At 42.8% G+C, this 22,140-nt stretch overlaps 1 protein-coding gene across 1 annotated transcript; it reads left to right on the forward strand.

Annotated features, from left to right (window-relative positions):
- The first annotated feature begins 1,907 nt into the window (after window positions 1-1,907).
- LOC107383108 (putative uncharacterized protein DDB_G0290521) lies at window positions 1,908-3,163 on the forward strand. The gene is made up of 5 exons (XM_015955543.3): window positions 1,908-2,047; window positions 2,127-2,189; window positions 2,271-2,379; window positions 2,458-2,529; window positions 2,636-3,163. The coding sequence occupies exons 1-5, from the start codon at window positions 1,975-1,977 to the stop codon at window positions 2,874-2,876; spliced, it is 558 nt and encodes a 185-aa protein (XP_015811029.3). The 5' UTR covers window positions 1,908-1,974; the 3' UTR covers window positions 2,877-3,163.
- Window positions 3,164-22,140: the final 18,977 nt, after the last annotated feature.

Below are 22,140 nucleotides of genomic sequence, written 5' to 3' on the forward strand. Positions count from 1 at the left end.
AATGGTGGCCTCACCAGATACTGACTGGCTTTCTGCCCCACCAACCCCATGAAGCAAAACTGTGTATATTTCAGGGTGTCCTCTTATTGTGGGCAGTCTAAGGCACACCTGTACATTATTCATGCTGTCTAATCAGCCCCTTGATATGCCACACTTGTGAGGTGGGATGGATTATCTTAGTAAAGGAAAAGTGCTCACTAACACACATGTAGACGGATTTCAGAACAATATTTGAGAGTCATGGGTGTTTTGTGTTTGTAGACACATTTTCAGATATTTGAGTTCAGCTCAATATATATAGCTATCTATCTATCTATCTATCATCTATCTATCTATCTATCTATCTATCTATCTATCTATCTATCTATCTATCTATCTATCTATCTATATCTATATCTATCTATATATATCTATATCTATCTATATATATATATATATATATATATATATATATATATATATATATATATATATATATATATATATATATATACATATATAGCTATATATATAGTGCCAAATCACAACAAGAGTCGTCTCAAGGCACTTCACACAATAAACATTCCAAATCAGGTCAGTTCATTAAGCCAATCAGAAATAATGTTTCCTATATAAGGAACCCAGCAAATTGCATCAAGTCAGTGACTAGTATCAGTGACTATACAGCAATCCTAAATAGCAGGAAATAATACAGTTAAAGAGCAGATTGTAGAAGAAAGTAGTAGAGTGTGAAAAGTGGTCAGTGTATCCTCCAGCAGTCTAAGCCTATAGCAGCATAACTACAGAGATAACTGGATAATCTATCCTATTTAGATGGAGGCATGTTGGAGGCAGGGCAAGGGAGAATCGTCTTTACCGACTGTACACTCCACCTCCCTCTACTCCCCCACTTGTCCAGATCTAGGCTAACATCAGATTTTAACCATAGGACCTATCAAATAAAAATGTTGTAAGCCTATTCTTAAATGTAGACAAAGTGTCTGCCTCACGGACTAAAGCTGGGAGCTGGTTCCACAGGAGAGGAGCCTGATAACTAAAAGATCTGCCTCCCATCCTAATTTCAGATATTCTTGGAACCACCAGTAGACCTGCAGTCTGAGAGCGAAGTGCTCGGTTAGGAACGTATGGAATTATCAGATTACTGATGTATGATGGAGCTTGATTATTAAGAGCTTTATATGTGAAAAGAAGGATCTTAAAATCTATTCTGAATTTAACAGGTAGCCAATGTAGGGAAGCTAAGACAGGAGAGATATGATCTCTCTTTTTAATTCTCATCAGAACTCTAGCTGCAGCATTTTGGACAAGCTGAAGACTTTTAACTACATTCTGTGGACTTCCTGAGAGTAATGAATTACAGTAATCCAGTCTTGATGTAATAAATGCATGAACTAGCTTTTCAGCATCACTCCTGGAAAGGATACTTCTAATCATAGCAATATTCCCAAGGTGGAAAAAGAAAATCCTACAAACCTGTTTAACCTGGGATTTGAATGACATTGTTCAGTGTACTTCTATGGCAGAACCTTGATGTGTATACAGTTACTTGATTAATCATAATGGCGCTCCCCAGGGATCCTTACTGAGTCCTGTTTTATTCATAGCTGGAGAATCAGGATTAGCAAATGACGCATCCTGACTCTAAAAGCTTTACTTATTTAGTTTAGAGATGTAATAAATGGTGACGAGGGTCAAAATGGACCATGACACTCTGAACTCATGATTTTACTTTTCCAGATGAAGATATGATGAAAACTGCCGGTCATTTTCTGGAATTCCCCTGAAGTCAGCGTCTAATTTCTTCCGTTTGGTCAGAAGGAAAGGGATAAAGAAAAGTTGCTGATGAAGTAAAAAAACAACTTCTGCTTTCTGGGCCTTTAAGAGGAGATTTTCTCCAAACGTCCGTTAGTTTCATGAGAGGAGGCCACAGAAACACTGAGTTTATTTATTGTAATAATATTTATCTTTAGTAACATGGCCAACTGTGGAAGCCTGTTGAAAAGCGCGCTGGTCGCCTCCATCTTGTTATTGGTTTCTGGACAAACAAGTGAGACGGAGCTCAAAGTAAAACTGGTAACGAGGATTTTCTTCCACTTTTGCTCATTTTTAATTTGCTCTTTCTTCAGGAGTGTCTCAGGCAGCTGGTGTCCAGGAGTCACCGAGCGAGAGGCAGGAGACATCCTGGACAGGTCGGTAGTCCATCCAAGGACACATTTTCTTCTGTTTGGAGTAAAAAAGTGAAACTTATATCCGTTTCTGTTGTTTCTCAGGTGAGAAACTGGCTTCTTGCTGTAAGAGAGTCAGCACTAAACAGATCACAGAACCCATCCTGGGATATTTGGTCCAAAAACCCAACCTTCCATGTGTCAGAGCCGTCATGTAAGCGGGAATCCTTCTGAATTTTCCTGAATGAAACTGTCTTTTTTATTCTGATCTAATCTGTTTCCATCTCCGCAGCTTTCAGACAGAATCTGGTCTTTACTGTAATCAGATTAACCCATGGGCGCTACGCAAGATTCAGGAGTTCAGGTGAGTTTGTTCAGCAATTTACTTCAGGTTACCATGGTAACCACCACCTGATTCTTAGTTGGTTCGTCTGCCTCAAATATTACATTTTTTATTGTTTCCCCAACAGAAAGACAAAGGCTCAAGCATCCGCTCCTCCTTCATCAGTCTCCCTCCTCTCCATCATAACTACCACCACCTCCTCTCCTTCCTCCACCCTGCTTCCATCCTCATCTCCTCCTCCTTCCTCCACCCTGCTTCCATCCTCATCTCCTCCTCCTTCCTCCACCCTGCTTCCATCCTCATCACCTTCCTCCTCCACTCCACCAGTGCCAGCGGACGAGACGTTTTCAGAAAGTGATTATGAGTAGACTCACAGCTCCTCCTCCTCGAGCAGCAATATGAAAAAAGTTTCAATTGTTTGGGAGAAACCTGTAGGAACATAATTATGTTAAATTATTAAGTGAAATAATTAGTTTCTTTAAATGGTTTTAAGTTATTTAATTTATTTCTTCATGCACTAGAATATTGGGGTTTTGTTGTATTTATGAAAGTGATCAGAGAAAGAGGTTTTTAATGTTAGATTATATTATTTTGCTGTTAAAGTTCTGCAAATATGATAACTTTATTTAATAATAAACATGTCTTTGTTCTTGCATCAAGTGTCTGTTTTGTTTATTTCTGATGTTGAAAGCTGTGGCTTAAATTTAAAACTAAAAACCATAGCCTGGTTAAGGCTGTTCAACTGCAGCCCTCAAAGTCCTAAATGACATAATTTCTTCTTTGGACTCTAAGTTGCATTCTGCATCTATTTTTGTTGATTTGGCAAAAGCCTTTGATATGCTGAATCACAAATGTCTGTTGACCAGCTTAGCTATATTGGCATTTCTGATATTTCTTTATCTTGGTTCTCAAACTATTTAATAGACAGAGTGCAGTGTGTGAAGTCGAACGACTTTGTTCTCAGCCACTTCCAGCTACCAACGGTGTTCCACATGGGTCAATACTTGGTCCCACCCTTTTCTCCATTTACATTGATAATCCAGCAAATTCTGTTGTAGATTCATGTGTTCATCTCTATGCAGTAGACACGGTCCTCTACTCCGTTGGCCTTTCCTGCTATAGTTTCTAAACAACTTCAGCTCAGTTTCAACAGAATGCAAAATGCACTTTCCACATTGCATCCTCAGTTAAGCAAATCCAAAACTAAAGTCATGTGGTTTGGTAAAAAAGGTCATGTACCATCTAATTCACCAAGTATCGGCACCCTGGATGGAACATCTCTAGAACAGGTTGCTGGATAATAAAATCCGGGAATCTAGCCAGACAGTACTCTAGCTGTCTTTTTAAAAACATCAACAATTTACAGATTAGGTCAAAGCTCAGCTCCCTCAGAATGTGTTCCTCCTTCACTTCATCTGCAAGAAAATCATTGGTGCAAATGACTATTCTCCCAATGTTGGATTATGATGATGTCGTTTATAGATCAGCATCTAGAAGATTACTTCATTAGCTTGATGTTCTTCACCACACTGACATCTAGTTTGTTACAAACACTTCTTTCACCACCATTGTATTCTGTATTCTTCTCTTAAGTGGCCGTCTTTGCACACCCGTTGAAAAATCCACTGGTTCATGTTGATTTACGAAACTCTCCTTGGTTTGTCTCCTCCTTACTCAACAGCTGTTTCATATTTCATCTCCTGCATACAATAATTGATCTGCAAGCCTGATTTTGTTAACAGTTCCTTAAACTGCTTCTGCATTTTGCTTGTTGTCCTTTCAGTCTGCTGCTGCTAGAGACTGGAACGACCTACAAAAACCCCAAAAACTGGACTCACTCATCACAAAGGCAGCTTTCCAAGTTGTTGTCACTTAGACTGACTTCCAGCTATTTTATAGCTATTTATATCTACCTTTGTAAATGGCATTAGTGTGTGTATAATCATGTATTTTAATTTTTTGTCTAATTTATGCTGCTTTAAACTATTTTATGGTATAGACCTCTTTCCATTTCACTCAAAAGGCATTGCCTTTTGCCAGGCCACAGTTGTAAATAAGAAATCCGTTCTTAATCCGTTTTGCCGGTTAAATAAAGGTTAGAAAAATAAAACGGGGCAAGCTGGATGTTCTAAGGGCTATACAGTAGATGTGCTAAGGGCTAGCTAGATGTGCTAAGGGCTAGCTAGAAGTAATAAGGGCTAGCTAGATGTGCTAAGGGCTAGCTAGATGTGCTAAAGGCTAGCTAGAAGTGCTAAGGGCTAGCTAGATGTGCTAAGGGCAAACTGGATGTGCCAAAGACTGTCTAGACCAGGGGTGTCAAACATGCGGCCCGCGGGCCGAATCCGTCCCTCAAGCGGGTTAAATCCGGCTCGCGAGATGGTTGTGTAAACTTTATTTTCATACTTTACAATGTAGAGTTAAAATAAACTTATGTTTGTGAGCAAGTTTTATCTGTAATGAGTATAAATGCAACAAAGCTGCGCTCAAGGCTCACACAAGAACTTGAATCACATCCTGAAGTTGGCCGCCACTCAGGATGTGACTTCTGATGTTGATGTGCTGGTGAAAGCTAAAAGATGTAAAGTAAAATGAGTCAAATATACTTTAAGTGCTGCATGAAACTGATCTAGCTATGTGATCTGTAAGCTCTTTGAATCACTAAGGAATGTTTTTATTTGTTGATTTTTTAAATTTATTTCAAATTTTCATGTACACTTCAGGTGTTGTACTTGTACTACACTGTCCTCAGGCTCCAGCCTTGTTTTATATTGACTGTATTAAAACAAAGAAAACAATCTGAAGTATTTTTTTAATTTACCGGTCCGGCCCACTTGCGACTGGATTTCCATCAATGTGGCCCCTGAGCTAAAATGAGTTTGACACCCCTGAACTAGACGAATAAAAGACAGGGGTGTATGGTTGGCTCAGCACAAAACATGAACAATGCACGGACGACGCCACCATAGATGCAACGGCCCTACCAGAGCCAGACCGTGGTGTAAACGGGCCTTTAGAGGACAGGCCCGAGATACCTAACCAAGCTACTGGAGTTGGGAGAACCTTCTAACTGAAAGTAGACTAGCCAACTGTAGAGTTAAATCTGCAAACTGAAATCACCTGTTGCTATTCAGTGGAGATTCCAAAAAATGACCAATCAGATTAACCTATGAGGCTTAGATCATTAATATAAATATCCCGGATACTTATATCGATCTAAGTTCATACATCAGCCTGTTTGATCTAATTTTAATCCAAAGATTAATGTTTAATTTAGATAATTAAATTTAATAGCAAAGTTATTTTACATCAGAAGCTAGGATCTTTGCTTTTAAATAACCAGAAATTTTATACCTTTTGTGTGTTTCGTTTCAATACCGTGGCAAGTTTAAAAATGAAGAAATGTATTACTAACAGTGAAAGATTTGAAACGACAATTATAAAATGACAATTCATGGATGGCAATTTTAATGACAATTTTTAACAGCTTTGATATTAAACTTGTGTTAAAAGCAAACCTGTGCCTGAATGGAAGCTAAATGGAAAATACGAGTTTGGATGCGTGAATGAAGTTGTGAGAAGGTTTCTTTCTCAGAGAGTTGGAAGCGTTCTGGATGAAAATGATGTTTTGAGGCTAACTGAGTTATTTAGAGAGAAACAGCCTCAAACGCATTCCCGTGTGCTACCTCACCCAAACAGGACCCTCATGTGGATCCGGAGATCAGGAGGATGTGGTTCATCCAAGATGACACTCAGTCTGGTGGGGAGACGCAAGTGTCCGATCGTCTGGTCCAGAGTTGTCCTGGGTACACGGGTGTCAGCGTATGGTAGATGGACGTTCTCGTCTGAACTTCAGACATCAATGACTCTGGGAGAGTCTTCGTTAGCTGGTTACAGTTCGTTTATTCTTTAGCTATTCTAGTCGGCGTGACTGAACAGCAGGTGGAGATTCAGGGACGGCCGTTCCCCTATCTCCGAGGTGTTGGTTCAAGAACTGGTTCTGAAGCTGGGGATGGTTAGTTTTACCAAGCTCCAGGACACGCCCACCCTCTCAGGAAGAAAGCTTTGATCATGCGTAAAAACATGTGTGAAGTATTTACCTTGAAGTGAATCCTGCATGAGCTGGACACGTGCAAAAGCATCTTCTGGTTACTGAATAAAAATTACTGATTATCATGAATAATAATTATTATTAACCAAAGGTTAATAAGTCATTTCATTAATTAGAATGCATTTACTAACTAACCCTAACCCATTTATGAAAAGGATGATTATTTATGATGATTATTATAAACCTTACTAATTATAAGCTTTTATTGAGTTATTTGATAATAGTTGAAGATGTCCTTCATCTTGGGATGGACACAGATAAACAGTCAGGCTGATGATTATTCTTCAGACACTCCGGCTCCTGATGGCTTTAATCTGTGGATAAAGGCTATATCTTGACCCAGCTGTGACCTAGCTGGAACGTGGACTTTGTCCCAGAAAGACGGTCATCCATAACGCTACCCAACACATTCCCACACCCAAGGCGTCAAAATATGACGCGTGTGACCAAGCCTCAATATATGACAATTCGGGTCGCCCCAGCGCGTCAGGAGATGACGATCAGGAACACGCTGGGTCAAGTGGCTCCGCTGGCGTCACTGTTTGACGCGTGCGGTCACACGGACATTATTCGACTATTTAACCTTCTTTTCACCCCAATCCTAATCTTAAGGTGACCTTAAGGTTAGGATTGGGTGAGGGGAAGGTTAAGTAGTTCACAAGTAGTTCTAATGTCCGTCTCACCACCGGCGTCGGATACCGACGCTCTGGGGCGCTGCGTCATCTGTTTGTCCCTGATCGTCGTCTCCTGACGCGCTGGGGCGACCCGAATCGTCATTTATTGAGGCTTGGTCACACGCGTCATATTTTGACGCCTTGGGTGTGAGAATGTGTTGCACTAGCAGAAAAAACTAAAACTATTCATCTTAAATTATGGTGACTAAAAACCCAATCAGAGTTTTAAGTTGCTGAGATCACCGTAGCAACAGCATATTTCTATATTAGGCCCATGAGTGATCGTGTGTCCTGAGTTATAAACGATAAGGCTGTGAGTAAAGGGACTCGGAGGTTTGGAAACGTTTGTTTGTTTTTGAGCAGCAGAACCTTGTGACTATGAACATGAACAGTTGTGACATAAATGAGACTTCCACAAAACAAAAAACACCTGTAAAACTAAAAGTAGGCCCAGTTTTCACTAATCTGCAACAGATTAGCTTCATTTCTTAATGAAAGGTCCAGATTAGAGGGTTTTGGCACCGGCGTGACCTCTGAACTCTCAGCGTGACTCCCATGTTGTTGGTCATTGAGTGAAGTCATTGTCTAACTCTTTCATGTTCACAGAGGTGGAGGAAGAAAGCAGGAAGATGATTACACAACTTCTGCTTTATAATGAGGCTTTTTTCTCCACAAGTTCAGTCGAGTTGTTCTGAGGGACCGGAGACGACGGACCAGCAGAACATCTTCTGGGGTAAACATCCTCGCCACGATGAGCTGGAGCCTGGGCTTCAGCCTGGTCTTAGCCCTTGTGGGCTTTTCTTCTGGACTTCCAGGTGAGACAGACCTTCTACAGACTCTTGTGCACGCTTTTAAAATCTGGTTAAATATTAAAAGCTGATGATTTTCAGATGAGAAGCTGAATTCCTGCTGCCAGAAGGTCAGCAGTGAAGAGATCGCAGAACCGATCCTGAGGTACAACGTTCAGAGAGCCAGTCCTCCGTGTGTCACCGCCGTCATGTGAGTCAAAACGAGGCAACTTTAATAATCCCAGTTAAAAGGATTTGATTTGTTGGACAGAAATCTGATTTAAAAAGCTTTTATCAGTGATTCCACTTTTTAATCTCACCAAATGTGTTAATGAACGATTATCGACTTCGGATTTTCCTGCAGTTTTCACACAGAGACGGGCCGTTACTGCAGTCAGCTGACCGCTCCCTGGGTCCGACGCAAGATCACAGAACTCAGGTGAGTTCAGTACAAAAGCCCAGGGGCATGTGCATGTGTGTGTGTGTGTGGGGGGGGGGGGGGGGGGGGGGATTTTGCTTAAAACCTAAGGGGGAGGGATGGACGCAGGTGACCGGTTGCCATGGTGATTTTGATGGTGGATAAAAGAGTTAAGTTGATTAGACAGTGGTGGATACCATGGTGACCCTAACAGTTACTGGTGGTTACCACGGTGACCTTGATGAGCTGCTTACAGCAGCTTTAACATTTCTGTAGATCTCGGTTCTACATTTTTACATCAGAGTGTTTCCTCTCATTGGTGCTGGACTCTCAGGCCGTAGCTGGACTGGAGCCTTTTGGCACCAGATTTAGTTTGTTTTAAAACACTAAAGAAGTTAGGTGTAAACTTGTTACCAAGTTCGTTTCCCATCATTGAGGGTCATTTTGCATATTTCACTTCCTGAAGATCAAAGGAGGAAAAAACCCTTGAAGCAGCTTTTAGTATTTAGCCCAAAAGCACAAATCTGGAGGAAAAAACTGAAGTTTAACTTTCACACTTGTCTAATCTGTCCTTCAGGAGAGCAAAAGCTAAGTCACCACCATCACTATCACCACCATCACCATCATCACCACCATCACTATCACCACCATCACCATCATCACCACCATCACTATCACCACCATCACCATCATCACCACCATCACCATCATCACCACCATCACTATCACCACCATCACTATCATCATCACCACCATCACCATCATCATCATCACCACCATCACCATCATCATCATCATCATCACCACCATCACCATCATCACCACCATCACTATCACCACCATCACTATCATCACCACCATCACTATCACCACCATCACCATCATCACCACCATCACTATCACCACCATCACCATCATCACCACCATCACTATCACCACCATCACCATCATCACCACCATCACCATCATCACCACCATCACTATCACCACCATCACTATCATCACCACCACCATCACCATCATCATCATCACCACCATCACCATCATCACCACCATCACTATCACCACCATCACCATCATCACCACCATCACCATCATCACCACCATCACTATCATCACCACCATCACCATCATCATCATCACCACCATCACCATCACCATCATCATCACCACCATCACCATCATCACCACCATCACTATCACCACCATCACCATCATCACCACCATCACTATCACCACCATCACCATCATCACCACCATCACTATCATCACCACCATCACCATCATCATCATCACCACCATCACCATCATCACCACCATCATCATCATCACCACCATCACCATCATCACCACCATCACTATCACCACCATCACTATCATCACCACCATCACCATCATCATCATCACCACCATCACCATCACCATCATCATCATCATCATCACCACCATCACCATCATCACCACCATCACTATCATCATCATCATCATCACCATCGTCACCATCATCATCATCACCACCATCACTATCATCATCATCATCATCATCACCACCATCACTATCATCATCATCATCATCACCATCGTCACCATCATCATCATCACCACCATCACTATCATCATCATCATCATCACCATCGTCACCATCATCATCATCACCATCACCACCATCATCACCATCACCATCACCATCACCACCATCACCATCATCACCACCATCACTATCATCATCATCATCATCACCATCGTCACCATCATCATCATCACCACCATCACTATCATCATCATCATCATCACCATCGTCACCATCATCATCATCACCATCATCACCATCATTATCACCACCATCACTATTGTCACCATCATCACCACCATTTTCATCATCATCATCACCATCAGCATCTGCATCACCACCATCATCACCATCACCATCTTCATCACCACCATCACCATCATCTGTCTCCACCTCAGCTCATCCTTCATCCTCCACCCTGTCCACCAATCAGACCTCCTGAAGATGAAGGTCCTCCACAGCCAGTAAAAATACCCATCATGCATCAGTGCTATTGTGGACACATGAGAATATTCTAAGCTGTTACCTTAATATTAAGGACCTCTGAATGTATTTTGAATTAAATATTTTATTTAAGTGAACTAATTGACTCATAAATTTGTATTTTTTAATCCCAAATCTTTATAAAAATTCTGATGTTGGCAAAAGTTTGAACTTTTCACCACAAAATTAAAATGTAAATAACTTTATTCTGAAAAAAATGTGATGGATTTATTGGTTTTTATTTGTTTACAAACAGAAAGATTCTGGTTCTGAGCCCACACTGATCGGTTTTCCTGCTGAGTTTACAAACTAAACCACATCTTATTTATTATAGCCGATAACCAGACTGATGTTTAAAGTCGGATGAGTTATTATCCGCATGAACACAACATTTAAAGCTTCTTTTCCTCTATTCGGACCTGAAGTTTAACTCTGGACGGGTTTTTGTTGAAACACCTTCAGGAGGAAGTGGCGTGTCGAGTTAATGTCAACATTTCTGCTTCAGGATGTGGTTTGATGTAGAGCCTGGACTGAAGCCCTAGGTCCTCGGGTCGGGTCGGCCCGACGGCCCTCGGGCCGGGCTTCAGGCCAACAACTGTGAAATTACCTCAGACATGGGCCGGGCGCCTTTATTTTTAATCGAATTCATAAAAAAAATTGAAACACAAACGCAGCAGTAGAGCCCTGCGCGGGACTGTTTTCTTCATCCTGCTCCTGCCCGCTAAATTTCTGACCATTACCGCCTGCAACCGCAGCGTGCATGTCTACTCCCACCCGCAACCGCAAAACTCGGAGAAATTATTACCTCACAATAAAAGAGATGTACTGAGTTTGCGTCCTCTCTGGTCCTGGAGAAAACATGTCACAACCCGCGGCTCTTCATCCATCTGATGCGGCTCTCTGTGCTTGTAAATTAATGAATGGATATTTAAATAAAATGCTTTAAATTTTACTGCATTAATTTTACATCTGTAAGTCAATTCTATGTAAAGATTGTCTGCGTAAACCTGAACAGGTCCAACCCGGTCTTACTGTGAGACCGGGTTGACTCACGCTTGTGCGTAATCATATCGGCGCTTCCTGAGCTGAAGAGATTCTGGGATTCTCCTCCTGGATGCGTCGCCACATTGGAGATAGGAAAAAGCACTGTTCAGCCAAAGTTTCATAATCAGGGAACATTTTCTAAGTGACAAGTCTCTCTGAGCGACAGGGTTTGGAAAACACTCGCTTCAGTGGGAGGAATCTTCCCGCATGCGCTCTGGTTCTGCGACGCGCTCCAAGCCCCTCTCCACACCTTCAGCTCGCTGTGCACATACGCGCTGACAGCGAGCTGCGCTGAGCAGTTCAGATGTTCAGATGGGAATCTTTTCTTGAGTGATTTAGCTACATCTGCGATGTGCGTAAGGAATAAAGTGTCAGTTCGTCTGCATGCGTCGGAGTAATTCTTTCTATTCTTTCTCCGTCAAAATAAACGGTCAAATACGGGAACTGTCCGGTCAACACAAGCCCTGCTTTTAACTGTTCTGTTTTCTTGTGAAAATTGTTGGAAAGAGATTAAATGTAACTTGATTAACACCAGAGCCAGTGCGCCGTTATCTCGGTGACAGTAAACGAGGGAAAAACAAATGGATCGGATCCTGCACGTCTTTTAACACATTGGTCAGGATTGACGCACTTTGTTTTCATTTAGTTGGTTAAAAAAAAGTCGGGCTCGGGCCAGAGAATCCTGAAAACCTTTTCGGGCCGGGTCAGGCTGGGACTCCACCTCCTCGGTCCGGGCCGGACACGGGCTCAGATTTTAGGCCCGTGCAGGGCTCTAGTTTGATGCATGTTTGTCTAAAATCTGAAGCAGGTTGAAGAAGTTTGATCAGCTGTAAAAATCACAATTAAATCATCAATAATAACCGAGGTATTACTGCAGACGTCCTAACCCTCAGAGCTAGGAGACAGGAACTCTCAGGTGACGTTCCTAATCTGGATTATTCCATGTGTCATGGTGGTCTTTGAGTTCTGATAAGTGCTGAGTCATGATTTTGTTGTGGTGCATCATAAATCACATGACGCAGACGCTGCTCAGGAGCTGATTTCGTCTCATCAGACGCAGCTCTGATGGAAACATCTCATCTAAACAGGAAATAATTAAAATAAAAGCATTTTTGAGTCTGGGAAACTCAATGCAAATACAAAGAAGGTTTGAACTAAATAAAAATGATCTGTGAAACTTTCAGTTTGAACTTCATTTAGTTACGTTTGTGGACAATAAAACATTGGAAGTACTTAAGTACTTTTAGAAGTATTAAAGAAGAAGAAGAAAGAAGAAAATATCATTTCTAAAGCGCCTCTCAAGACAAAAATCACGAGGCGCTTCACAAACAAAAACAAAAAATATAAAAAATTGCAAAAATATAAAAAAGCATTTAGAAAATGTTTAAAAATGTATTTAAAATGAGCAAGAATAAGCAATTGCGATTTAAAAGAAAAAATGTTAAGAAAGAGAGAGAGCGAACAGGAAAGAGGGAAATCAGTGGATCCTGAGGAAGGTGGAATAGGTGGGGAGAGCAGAATAAAGAGAGAGTGGTAGAGAAGGTCATACAAAAGCCAGCTTGAACAAGTGAGTCTTCAGCTGCTTTTTAAAGGAGACCACTGAGTCCACTGATCTCAGGCTCAGGGGGAGAGAGGTCCAGAGTCTGGGGGCCACAGCAGCAGATGATCTGTCACCTTTGACCTTTAGCCTGGTGCTGCACAACCAGTAGGCTTTGATCACTGGACCTCAGGGACCTGCTGGGGGTGTAGGGACTGAGAAGATCACCAATGTAAGATGGTGCTTGTCCATGTAAGGCCCTATAGACCAGAACCAGGATCTTGAAATGAACCCTGAAGTTGACTGGCAGCCAGTGAAGCTGGAGGAGAAGCGGGGTGATGTGGGTGTGTTTGGAGGACTTGGTCAGAAGCCGAGCACAGGCGTTCTGAACCACCTGTAGACGGTTCAGGGAGGTTCTGCTCAGACACGTGAAAAGAGAGTTACAGTAGTCTAAGCGTGAGGAGATGAAGGTGTGGAGAACTGTCTCAAGTTCAGAGCGGGACAGAATGGGACTCAGTTTAGCAAAAAGGAGTAACCGGTGACAGAATGATGGTTTTCTGCACCGTTAAACAAACAAACCCTTTAATAAATCTTATAATGTGATTTTCAGGATATGTTTACATCCCGCCTCTCGCAGCTGAAGCCCATCTATGATGTAAATGCCTCGTCTCTCTAAGCGGGACAACCAGTGGCTGGCAGACGTAGAGCATTTTACTCCTCTAAAAGTGACGCTGCAGACCTGGGCTGCACCACACCGTGCTCTCGGTTTGATTAGTGAGGTTATATCTGAGAACGATGAGAACGGAGCAGGGGGCTCCCACTTGTCCGCAAGGGACACACGCAGCGGGTTACATGCTCGATTTCTGGAAGGAGTGGAAGATCGTATGTCTCTCTCAGCTGTCCATTGAGGACGTGGAAGATATGTGGATATTTGGCCTGATGATCACTGGATTTCTTCTGATTGGAGTGGGAGGATATCTGGTTTTTCTGGAAATTTGGGAAGACGGGAGCGATTGGAGGGGGCGACCCGCACCCACGGGATGCACCACCCGGGTGGAGACCTCACAGACTGGGACGTTACTCGAGGTGAATCGTAAGCTGGACAATGTCTTAGCTGCATTACCGGTGTTAGTGCGCAAAATGGATGTCATCTCGGAGAGGGTCACCGGACGGTGTGGAGATGTTTAATAACCTAAATTGGCTTCACTGAAGGACTGGAATGAGCAGTTACAGACTGAAGGCAGAGAGGAAAATTATGTCTGCCTGACCCAAACACAGTCTTGTTAACCAAATCTGACGCCAAGGCAGCCTGGAAGCTGCTAACAACAACCCCCACGAAGGAAGGAAAGCAGATGCTGTGACCCCCCCCCCCCCCCCCCCCCCCGCCTTCAGACTGTGGACTTCTGCCTAGCGAGGTCATCAATCTGCAGGAACTCAAATGTGCTCTGCGCTCCTCCAATCTCCCTCCCTCCTGTGGAAACAGCTGGCTGAGTGCCAGACAGGGCTGCTCCCGCTGGGGACTCAGGATCCCCCCCCCCCCCCCCCCCCCCCCCGCCTCCCTATCGGAGTCTCATGTTGTGAACTGTGATGCTCGTGCTTATATGTTTGAGGCGGGGTTTATTGCATAATAAAGCTACGCCTTGCCGGGGGTAACTCTGGTATGCCTTTTTTTCCCTCCCCCAATTTATCCTCATGTAATTCCCTTTTCATCTTTTTAAGGTAGAGCGACTCGTGTTGCGAATGACCACAGTCACCCATTCTTGTCATGTGTCTTGCCCATGTATGTCTGATCTCTGAATTGTGTGTACTGAAACTCAATTTCATTTCTCTGTATGTCCTGCACATGTGGTAGAAATGACAATAAACTGACTTTGACTTTGACTTTGATGGTGGTGGTTAGAGAACGACGGGTTTTGCTGTTGTGGGAGGAGGTGTTAAACAACACACACATAAATACACACCAGCCCCTGGCACCAGGTCCATTCCTCACAACGTTAAGATGTTCTTCAAGGTTCTGACTGTTGCTGCCCTTGTTCTCGTCATGCTTCAGAGCATCGACTCCTTTAAAGGTAACCGCTTTTCCTTTCTTACTTTAGTGAAAACTACAGTTTTGTTATTTCATAGGTTTACATTTTATTTTAATTTAGTTGATTTTTACAATTATTTGCAGCAGCAGTGACACAAATGTGCCTTTATAATAAACCCGGGATAAACAACTCTTAGTTTAACAGTAAAACAGGTTGTTGAACCGTTTTATATTCATTAACTGGGTCATTAAAAATATTTAGTTGCTTCAAAAGGTGAACGTTGTCAAATGTTTCTCTCAGGCTTTTATTTTGTAGGTCTGAAGGTGAAAGTTAATGGATGAATAAAATCATTTATACTTTACTTACATTCAATTTAATTATCTTTGTCTTCATCAGCTGACTGGTTAAAAGGTTAATTCTAAAGGTATGGAAACACAACACGTCATCAATTTGAGGTAGCTCAGATTTGGTGATCATGTAGCCCGGCCTGCCAGACTCCTCTTCGGTTTAATTCTGCACAGAGAAAGAGTCTGGGACTCTCCGATTCAAATAACCCCGCCCCCTGAGAATTCTAACTGAGCCAATCAGCGCTGAGTATCGTACGTCACAAAACACAACTCAGGGTGACTGAAGTGGAGTTCGCTGCGGCTCTTTCCTTTGTTCTAAATGATTTGAACACGTCTTTAAAACCACAACAAGTAGAAGCACTAAAAGCCTTTCTTCTAAACAAAGATGTCTACGCTGTCGCCAGACGCCATTTTTACTACAGCTAAACAAACTACAGCGTCGCGGACGTCACACACAGCGACGCTCACTTTCTCATAAACAGCAAAGAGCAGCGGAGTTCGCTGCGACTCTTTCCTCTGTTCTAAATGACTCAGAAGTCTTTAAAACCACAAGTAGAAGCGCTAAAAGCATTTCTTCCAAAAAGAAAAACAATAGATGTTTGCGCCGTTGCCAGACGCTATTTTTTTTCACTAGAAATCTACCGCGTCGTGCGGTACAGTCGGGATTTCCGTCTTTTTCTGATTGGTCATTTTTGAGCTTCCTAGTCCCGCCCCTCAAGTGCCTCTCTGCCTGTGAGTTACCAGACTCATTCTCTGTGCAGAATTAAACAGGCCAGACTAGCGATAATGACTTTTAAATGTTTTATTATTACTTTTAAAGTCAAAGATTTGAGTTGTTATCATGAGACACAAACTCAGATCTTTCGTAATTAGTCAAAATTACAAATTAGGGTCTGATAATTATGACGCTGATGGTAAATATTATTATTATTAGGCCCGAGCAGCGAAAGCGCTGCAAAGGCCTCTTGTTTTTGCTCTGTTTATTATTTGGCCCGAGCATCAAAGCTGCGAAGGCCTATTGTAACTGCTCCGTTTCTTTTTTTTTTTTTTCTTCTGGGTCTTTGAATGGCTTTTTGGGGGTCTTAGCATAACCAAAACCTCACCAAATTCTGGCCCAATATAGAAAGTGCGTGAAATTTACGTATTTCAATGGTGATGTGAAGGTTGCTAAAAAGGTGGCTCGACAACGCCCCCTGGAAAATTAAAAATACCCCTCCGCTGTGACGTGTTTTTTTTAGTAGAGTGATGAAATTTGTTACATTTGTAGAACTCAACAATACACACAGAAAAGTCTCCTGCACCCATGGTCAATATCAAACAGGAAGTCGGCCATTTTGGGCTAAAGTAGCCATTTTTACCCAGTTTTGGTCGTTTGTAGGGTCTATATTTGGTTGAACAGTTTGGTCATTTTACGCACGATCGTCTCAAAAATAGTGTACGATCAAACAGAAGGGATGGAAGATTGAAATGAGAAAATAAAATTGACTTTTTGCAGATACTGAAGGGGCGGGGCCAGGCCTCAAAATTCAAGCACTCGCCCAAAAAATTCTAATTGCTATAATTTCATAAATTAAATAATTAGTTAAAAAATTTCTATGGACATTTGTCATCGCTCCCCGAAGACAAATGAATGGTCGATTGATGATGTCACACAAGCCCTGCCCCCTCAGGACTTAAAATGCCAAGTTTTACTGTGAAATTTCCCAAAATTTGCTCTTTCGAATAATCACCACAAACATGTAGCAGGTAACTGAAGACAAGTTGGGGTTTCTTGGCCTCACTTTACGGGAGCTTTCGAAAGATAGCGCGGCTGTGATGTTGCAGCGAAGTCAGGCGTAACGCCTTGGCCATACGTTTGCCTCCCATTTCGTCACTTCTACAGACATTGCCACGAAACTTCTGGTGGGTGATCCTGGTCCGACCCCCCAAAAAATCTAATGTGAAAATCCAGTGGGCGTGGCCTATTTTGTGAAATACTGCCCCCTAGGCCCATTAAAACTCTCAGCCCCAAGCCATGCTTTGACTGAGGATTACGAAATTCGGTACACTAGTGTGGTGTCTCAGGACCTACAAAAAGTCTCTTTGGAGCCAAGTGCAAAGTCGCACAGGAGGTCGGCCATTTTGGTCCAAGTACTAGTGGTTTTTGCACACGTTGTTTGGAGAAGGATGCCCCGTCGCCCTTTTCACAGATCACTTTCAAACTTCTGCTATATACTCTTAAGACATAGGGGGGAAAATTCAACCATCAGATTTTAAATAAGTATAAAGGTGTGGATGTGGCTAAGCCTCAAACTTTGACCTGTCGCCACCCCACTCTAGTTTCACAGCTCCCTATTGAACACCTTTCACCCAATCACCAGCAATCTCTAGCAAATAGCAGCAGACAAGTTGAGGTCACTTGGTCTCCAATACTGGCAGGTTTCGAAAAAAGGCGGGGCTTTGGGAGCATGGCGAAATTCGCCATCATGCCATGGAAATACATTTGCCTCTCATTTCCACAGTTATCAAGATATCGCCACGAAATTTCTGTTGAGTGATCCTACTCTGATACCCAATAGAAAGGAACATCTTAAGTTGGTGGGCATGGCCTATATTCTAAAATAGCTCCCCTAGGACAATTAAAACTGTCAGCCCCAAGCCATGCCTTGACTGAGGATTACGAAATTCAGTACACTAAAGTAGTGTCTCAGGACCTACAAAAAAGTCTCTTGGAGCCAAGCGCAAAGTTGCACAGGAGGTCGGCCATTTTGGTTCAACTACTCGATTTAGTGGTTTTCGCACACATCATTTGGAGAATGATGCCCCGTCGACCTTTTCACGGATAACCTTCAAACTTCTGCTGTATACTCTTAAGACATAGGGAAAAAATTTACCCATCGGATTTTAAATAAGTATAAAGGTGTGGGCGTGGCTAAGCCTCAAACTTTGACCCATTTCCACGCCACTCCTTTTTTCACAGCTCCCTATTGGACTCATTTCACCTAATCACCAGCAATCTCTGGCAAATAGTAAAAAAGAAAATGGCCTGTATTTGATATAGCGCCTTCTAGAGTCCTGGTACCCCGCAAGGCGCTTTACAACACATCAGTCATTCACCCATTCACACACACATTCACACACTGATGGGGATAAACTACAATGTAGCCACAGCTGCCCTGGGGCACACTGACAGAGGCGAGGCTGCCGAGCACTGGCGCTAACGGTCCCTCCGACCACCACCAACAGGCAATGTGGGTTGAGTGTCTTGTCCAAGGACACAACGACAGCGACAGACTGAGCGGGGTTTGGACCTGCAACCTTCCGATTTGCTAGTAGTAGACAAGTTCGGGTCACTTGGTGTCCTGTATTGACAGGTTTCAAAAAAAGGTGGAGCTTTGGGAGCATGGCGAAATTCGCCATCACGCCATGGAAATACGTTTGCCTCTCATTTCCTCAGTTATTGGGATATCGCCACGAAATTTCTGGTGAGTGGTCCTAGTCTGGCCCCCAATAGAAACGGATAGGAGAAGTTGGTGGGCATGGCCTATTTTCTGAAACAGCGCCCCCTAGGACCATTAAAACTGTCAGCCCCAAGCCATGGTTTGACTGAGGATTACGAAATTTGGTACACGAATGTGGTGTCTCAGGACCTACAAAAAAGTCCAAGTACTCGATTTAGTGGTTTTCGCACACGTCGTTTGGAGAATGATGCCCCGTCTCCCCTTTCACCGATCACCTTCAAACTTCTGCTATATACTCTTACGGCAAAGGGGGAAAAATTTCAACCGTCAGACTTTAAATAACTTGAAAGGTGTGAGCGTCGCTAAGCCTCAAACTTTGACCTACCGCCATTACATTACTTGACGTAATAACTCCCATGTGCATGATCAGATCTACATCAAACTTTGTCTGTGTGATCACTGACCACATCTCAAGACAATGACAAAGTGAACAGCTGATATCACCTAAGCCCCGCCCCTGACTACAGGAAGTCTATTGTTTCATGGTGAAATGCCCATATTTGTCCCCTCTAATTTAGTTAACATGACACTAAGGTCATGCACTGTCTTCATGATGCTGTAATGACCATTCAGATCTGATAGCTTTCCAGAAAGGGAGGGGCTTTGATACCATGGCAAATTCTGGCGTGACGCCGTGACCTTACGTTTGACTGTAACTACCACAAACAGCCTCCGATCTGCACGAGACTGAACATGGCAATCAACAATCATGCCCTTTAGCCAACGAGGCACAAACAGTTGGTGAACGTTGAATAATATTACCACAGTGCTCCCTACACACCTTTAAAACTGTAATAACTCCTACAGACGAGGTAACAACTGCACCAAACTTGCTATGTGTTATCACGCAAAGGCACCCTGTTGTCATTGGTTGATATCGCTTTAGCTTCATCCCCTGATAGACATTAGGCCCTGAATAACACATGCATAATGCAATTCACACCAAACTGCATGCAAAGGATTGTTGTCAACCTACAAACTGCTCCATGGGATATTTTCCTAAATTTGGGACAGCGCCCCTAGATACAATAAAACCTTTGTAACTTCTACAAAAAAGCTCCAAACTATATCAAACATGGTGGGAGTCATCACGCAACTGCAATCACCACATGCATGTGCTCACTCTTTCAAATCACTTAAACTCCGCCCACTTACATCCTTTTGGCTCTAGATGACCCATGCAACATTTAATTGATGCCAAATTAACAGAAAACCATCTTTGATGAGCATATCTCTATGGGATTTAGTTGTAAATGGTCACAGCGCCCCTAGATAGGTTCAAACTTTTACTGCTACAGACAAGGTCAGAATGGAATTATACTTGGCTTGGGACATCACGTGACTGCACCAAACACATTGATGTGGTTGTTGGTTCAAATCCCTGTAGCTCCGCCCCTTTCAGCCCACTGGCTCTAGATAACACACACAATGCCTGATTGATGCCAAAATAACAGAAAACCATCTTTATCAACCAAAGCAGACCTCAATGGGATTTTTCTGTGGTTGGTCACAGCGCCCCCTAGATTAATTTAAACTTCATTAACTTAATAAAACGTGGTCAGAATAGCATTGAAGTTGGTCTGTGTCATCACATCCCCAGTGTGGTAAAGGTAGAGTATCCCCTAGCGGTGAGACGTGTAATTTAATGTTGGGCTCAGAGGGAATACTGAGTCAGGGTGAGGTGCGGACGAGGAGACCGTTCGCGGTTTTTGGTGTTTTGGTGGTCGACGTTTCTGTTCTGCCGGACGTGCCCTGGTGCCCTGGGCTGCAAGCCAGGCTGGAGCGGCACGGAGCTGTGAGGGCCGAACGACGCTGCTTGCAGCTTTAATTCTCTCTTGTGGTAATATCAGTCATCGATCACAATCCGTGTCACAAGTTTTGAGTTTCCCCTTCTTCCCATTTCAGATGACGGAGGGCCGACTGTTCCAGGTCCAGCTGCTGGACAACAGGAAGCTGGATCTGCTGGTCTAGGTATGAACCTCCCTCTGAGAGCAGCTCATTAGCAGAAAACGGCTTCAGACAGGAAACAAAATAATCTGTCACGTCTCATCAATATGAGACAAACCAGACTCAGATAGAAATTAAGATTCATTATATGATCTAAAACGACTCAGCGGTACTTCAGAATGGGATGAAGAATAATAATAACCAGGTTTTATTTTAGACGGCTGTAATTAGGCCCGAGCAGCGAAGCTGCAAAGGCCTGTTGTATCTGCTCCATTTATTTATTTATTTTTTCCGCGTCTTTGAATGGCTTTTTGGGGGTCTTAGTATATCCAAAAACTCACCAAATTCTGGCCCAATATAGAAAGTGCGTGAAATTTACGTATTTCACCGGGGATGTGAAAGTTGATAAAAAAAAGTGTCTCGATAGCTCCCCCTCGAAAATTAAAAATACACCGCCGCTTTGACCTTTTTTTTATAGTAGAGTGATGAAATTTGTGACATTTGTAGAACTCAACAATACACACAGAAAAGTCTATCACACTCATGGTCAATATCAAACTGGAAGTCGGCCATTTTGGGCTAAAGTAGCGATTTTGACCCCGTTTTGGTCGTTTGTAGGGTCTATATTTGGTTGAACAGTTTGGTCATTTTTCGCATGATCGTCTCGAAAATAATGTGCAATCGAACAGAAGCGATGGACGATTCAAATGAAAAAATAAAATTGACTTTTCGTAAATACTGAAGGAGCGGGGCCAGGCCTCAATGTTCGAGCACTCACCCAAAAAAATCTAATTTCAATAATTTCATAAAAGAATTACAGTTAAAAAAATTTCTATGGACATTTGTCATCGCCCCCTGAAGACAAATGAATGGTCGATTGATGATGTCTCACAAGCCCCGCCCCCTCAGGACTTAAAAGGTCAAGTTTTACTGGAAATTTTCCAAAATTTGCCCTTTCGAATAACCACCACAAACTTGTAGCAGGTAACTGACGACAAGGTGGGGTTGCTTGGCCTCACTTTATGGGAGCTTTCGAAAGACAGCGCAGCTATGATGGTGCGGCGAAGTCAGGCGGAACGCCTTGGCCATACGTTTGCCCCCCATTTCGTCATTTCTAGAGATATCGCTACAAAACTTCTGGTGGGTGATTCTAGTCCGGCCCCCCAAAATATTTTGCGTGAAAATCTGG

The sequence above is a fragment of the Nothobranchius furzeri genome, chromosome 7, assembly GCF_043380555.1.
Source record: "Nothobranchius furzeri strain GRZ-AD chromosome 7, NfurGRZ-RIMD1, whole genome shotgun sequence".
In the NCBI taxonomy this organism is placed as follows: Eukaryota; Metazoa; Chordata; class Actinopteri; order Cyprinodontiformes; family Nothobranchiidae; genus Nothobranchius; species Nothobranchius furzeri.

Bases quoted from the DNA above. Each gene is read 5' to 3' on its own strand.
- LOC107383108 (XM_015955543.3), top strand. From the start codon at position 1,975: ATGGCCAACTGTGGAAGCCTGTTGAAAAGCGCGCTGGTCGCCTCCATC. The intron at 2,048-2,126 runs GTGAGACGGAGC...CTCTTTCTTCAG, and splicing joins ATTGGTTTCTGGACAAACAA to GAGTGTCTCAGGCAGCTGGT. The intron at 2,190-2,270 runs GTCGGTAGTCCA...GTTGTTTCTCAG, and splicing joins GCAGGAGACATCCTGGACAG to GTGAGAAACTGGCTTCTTGC.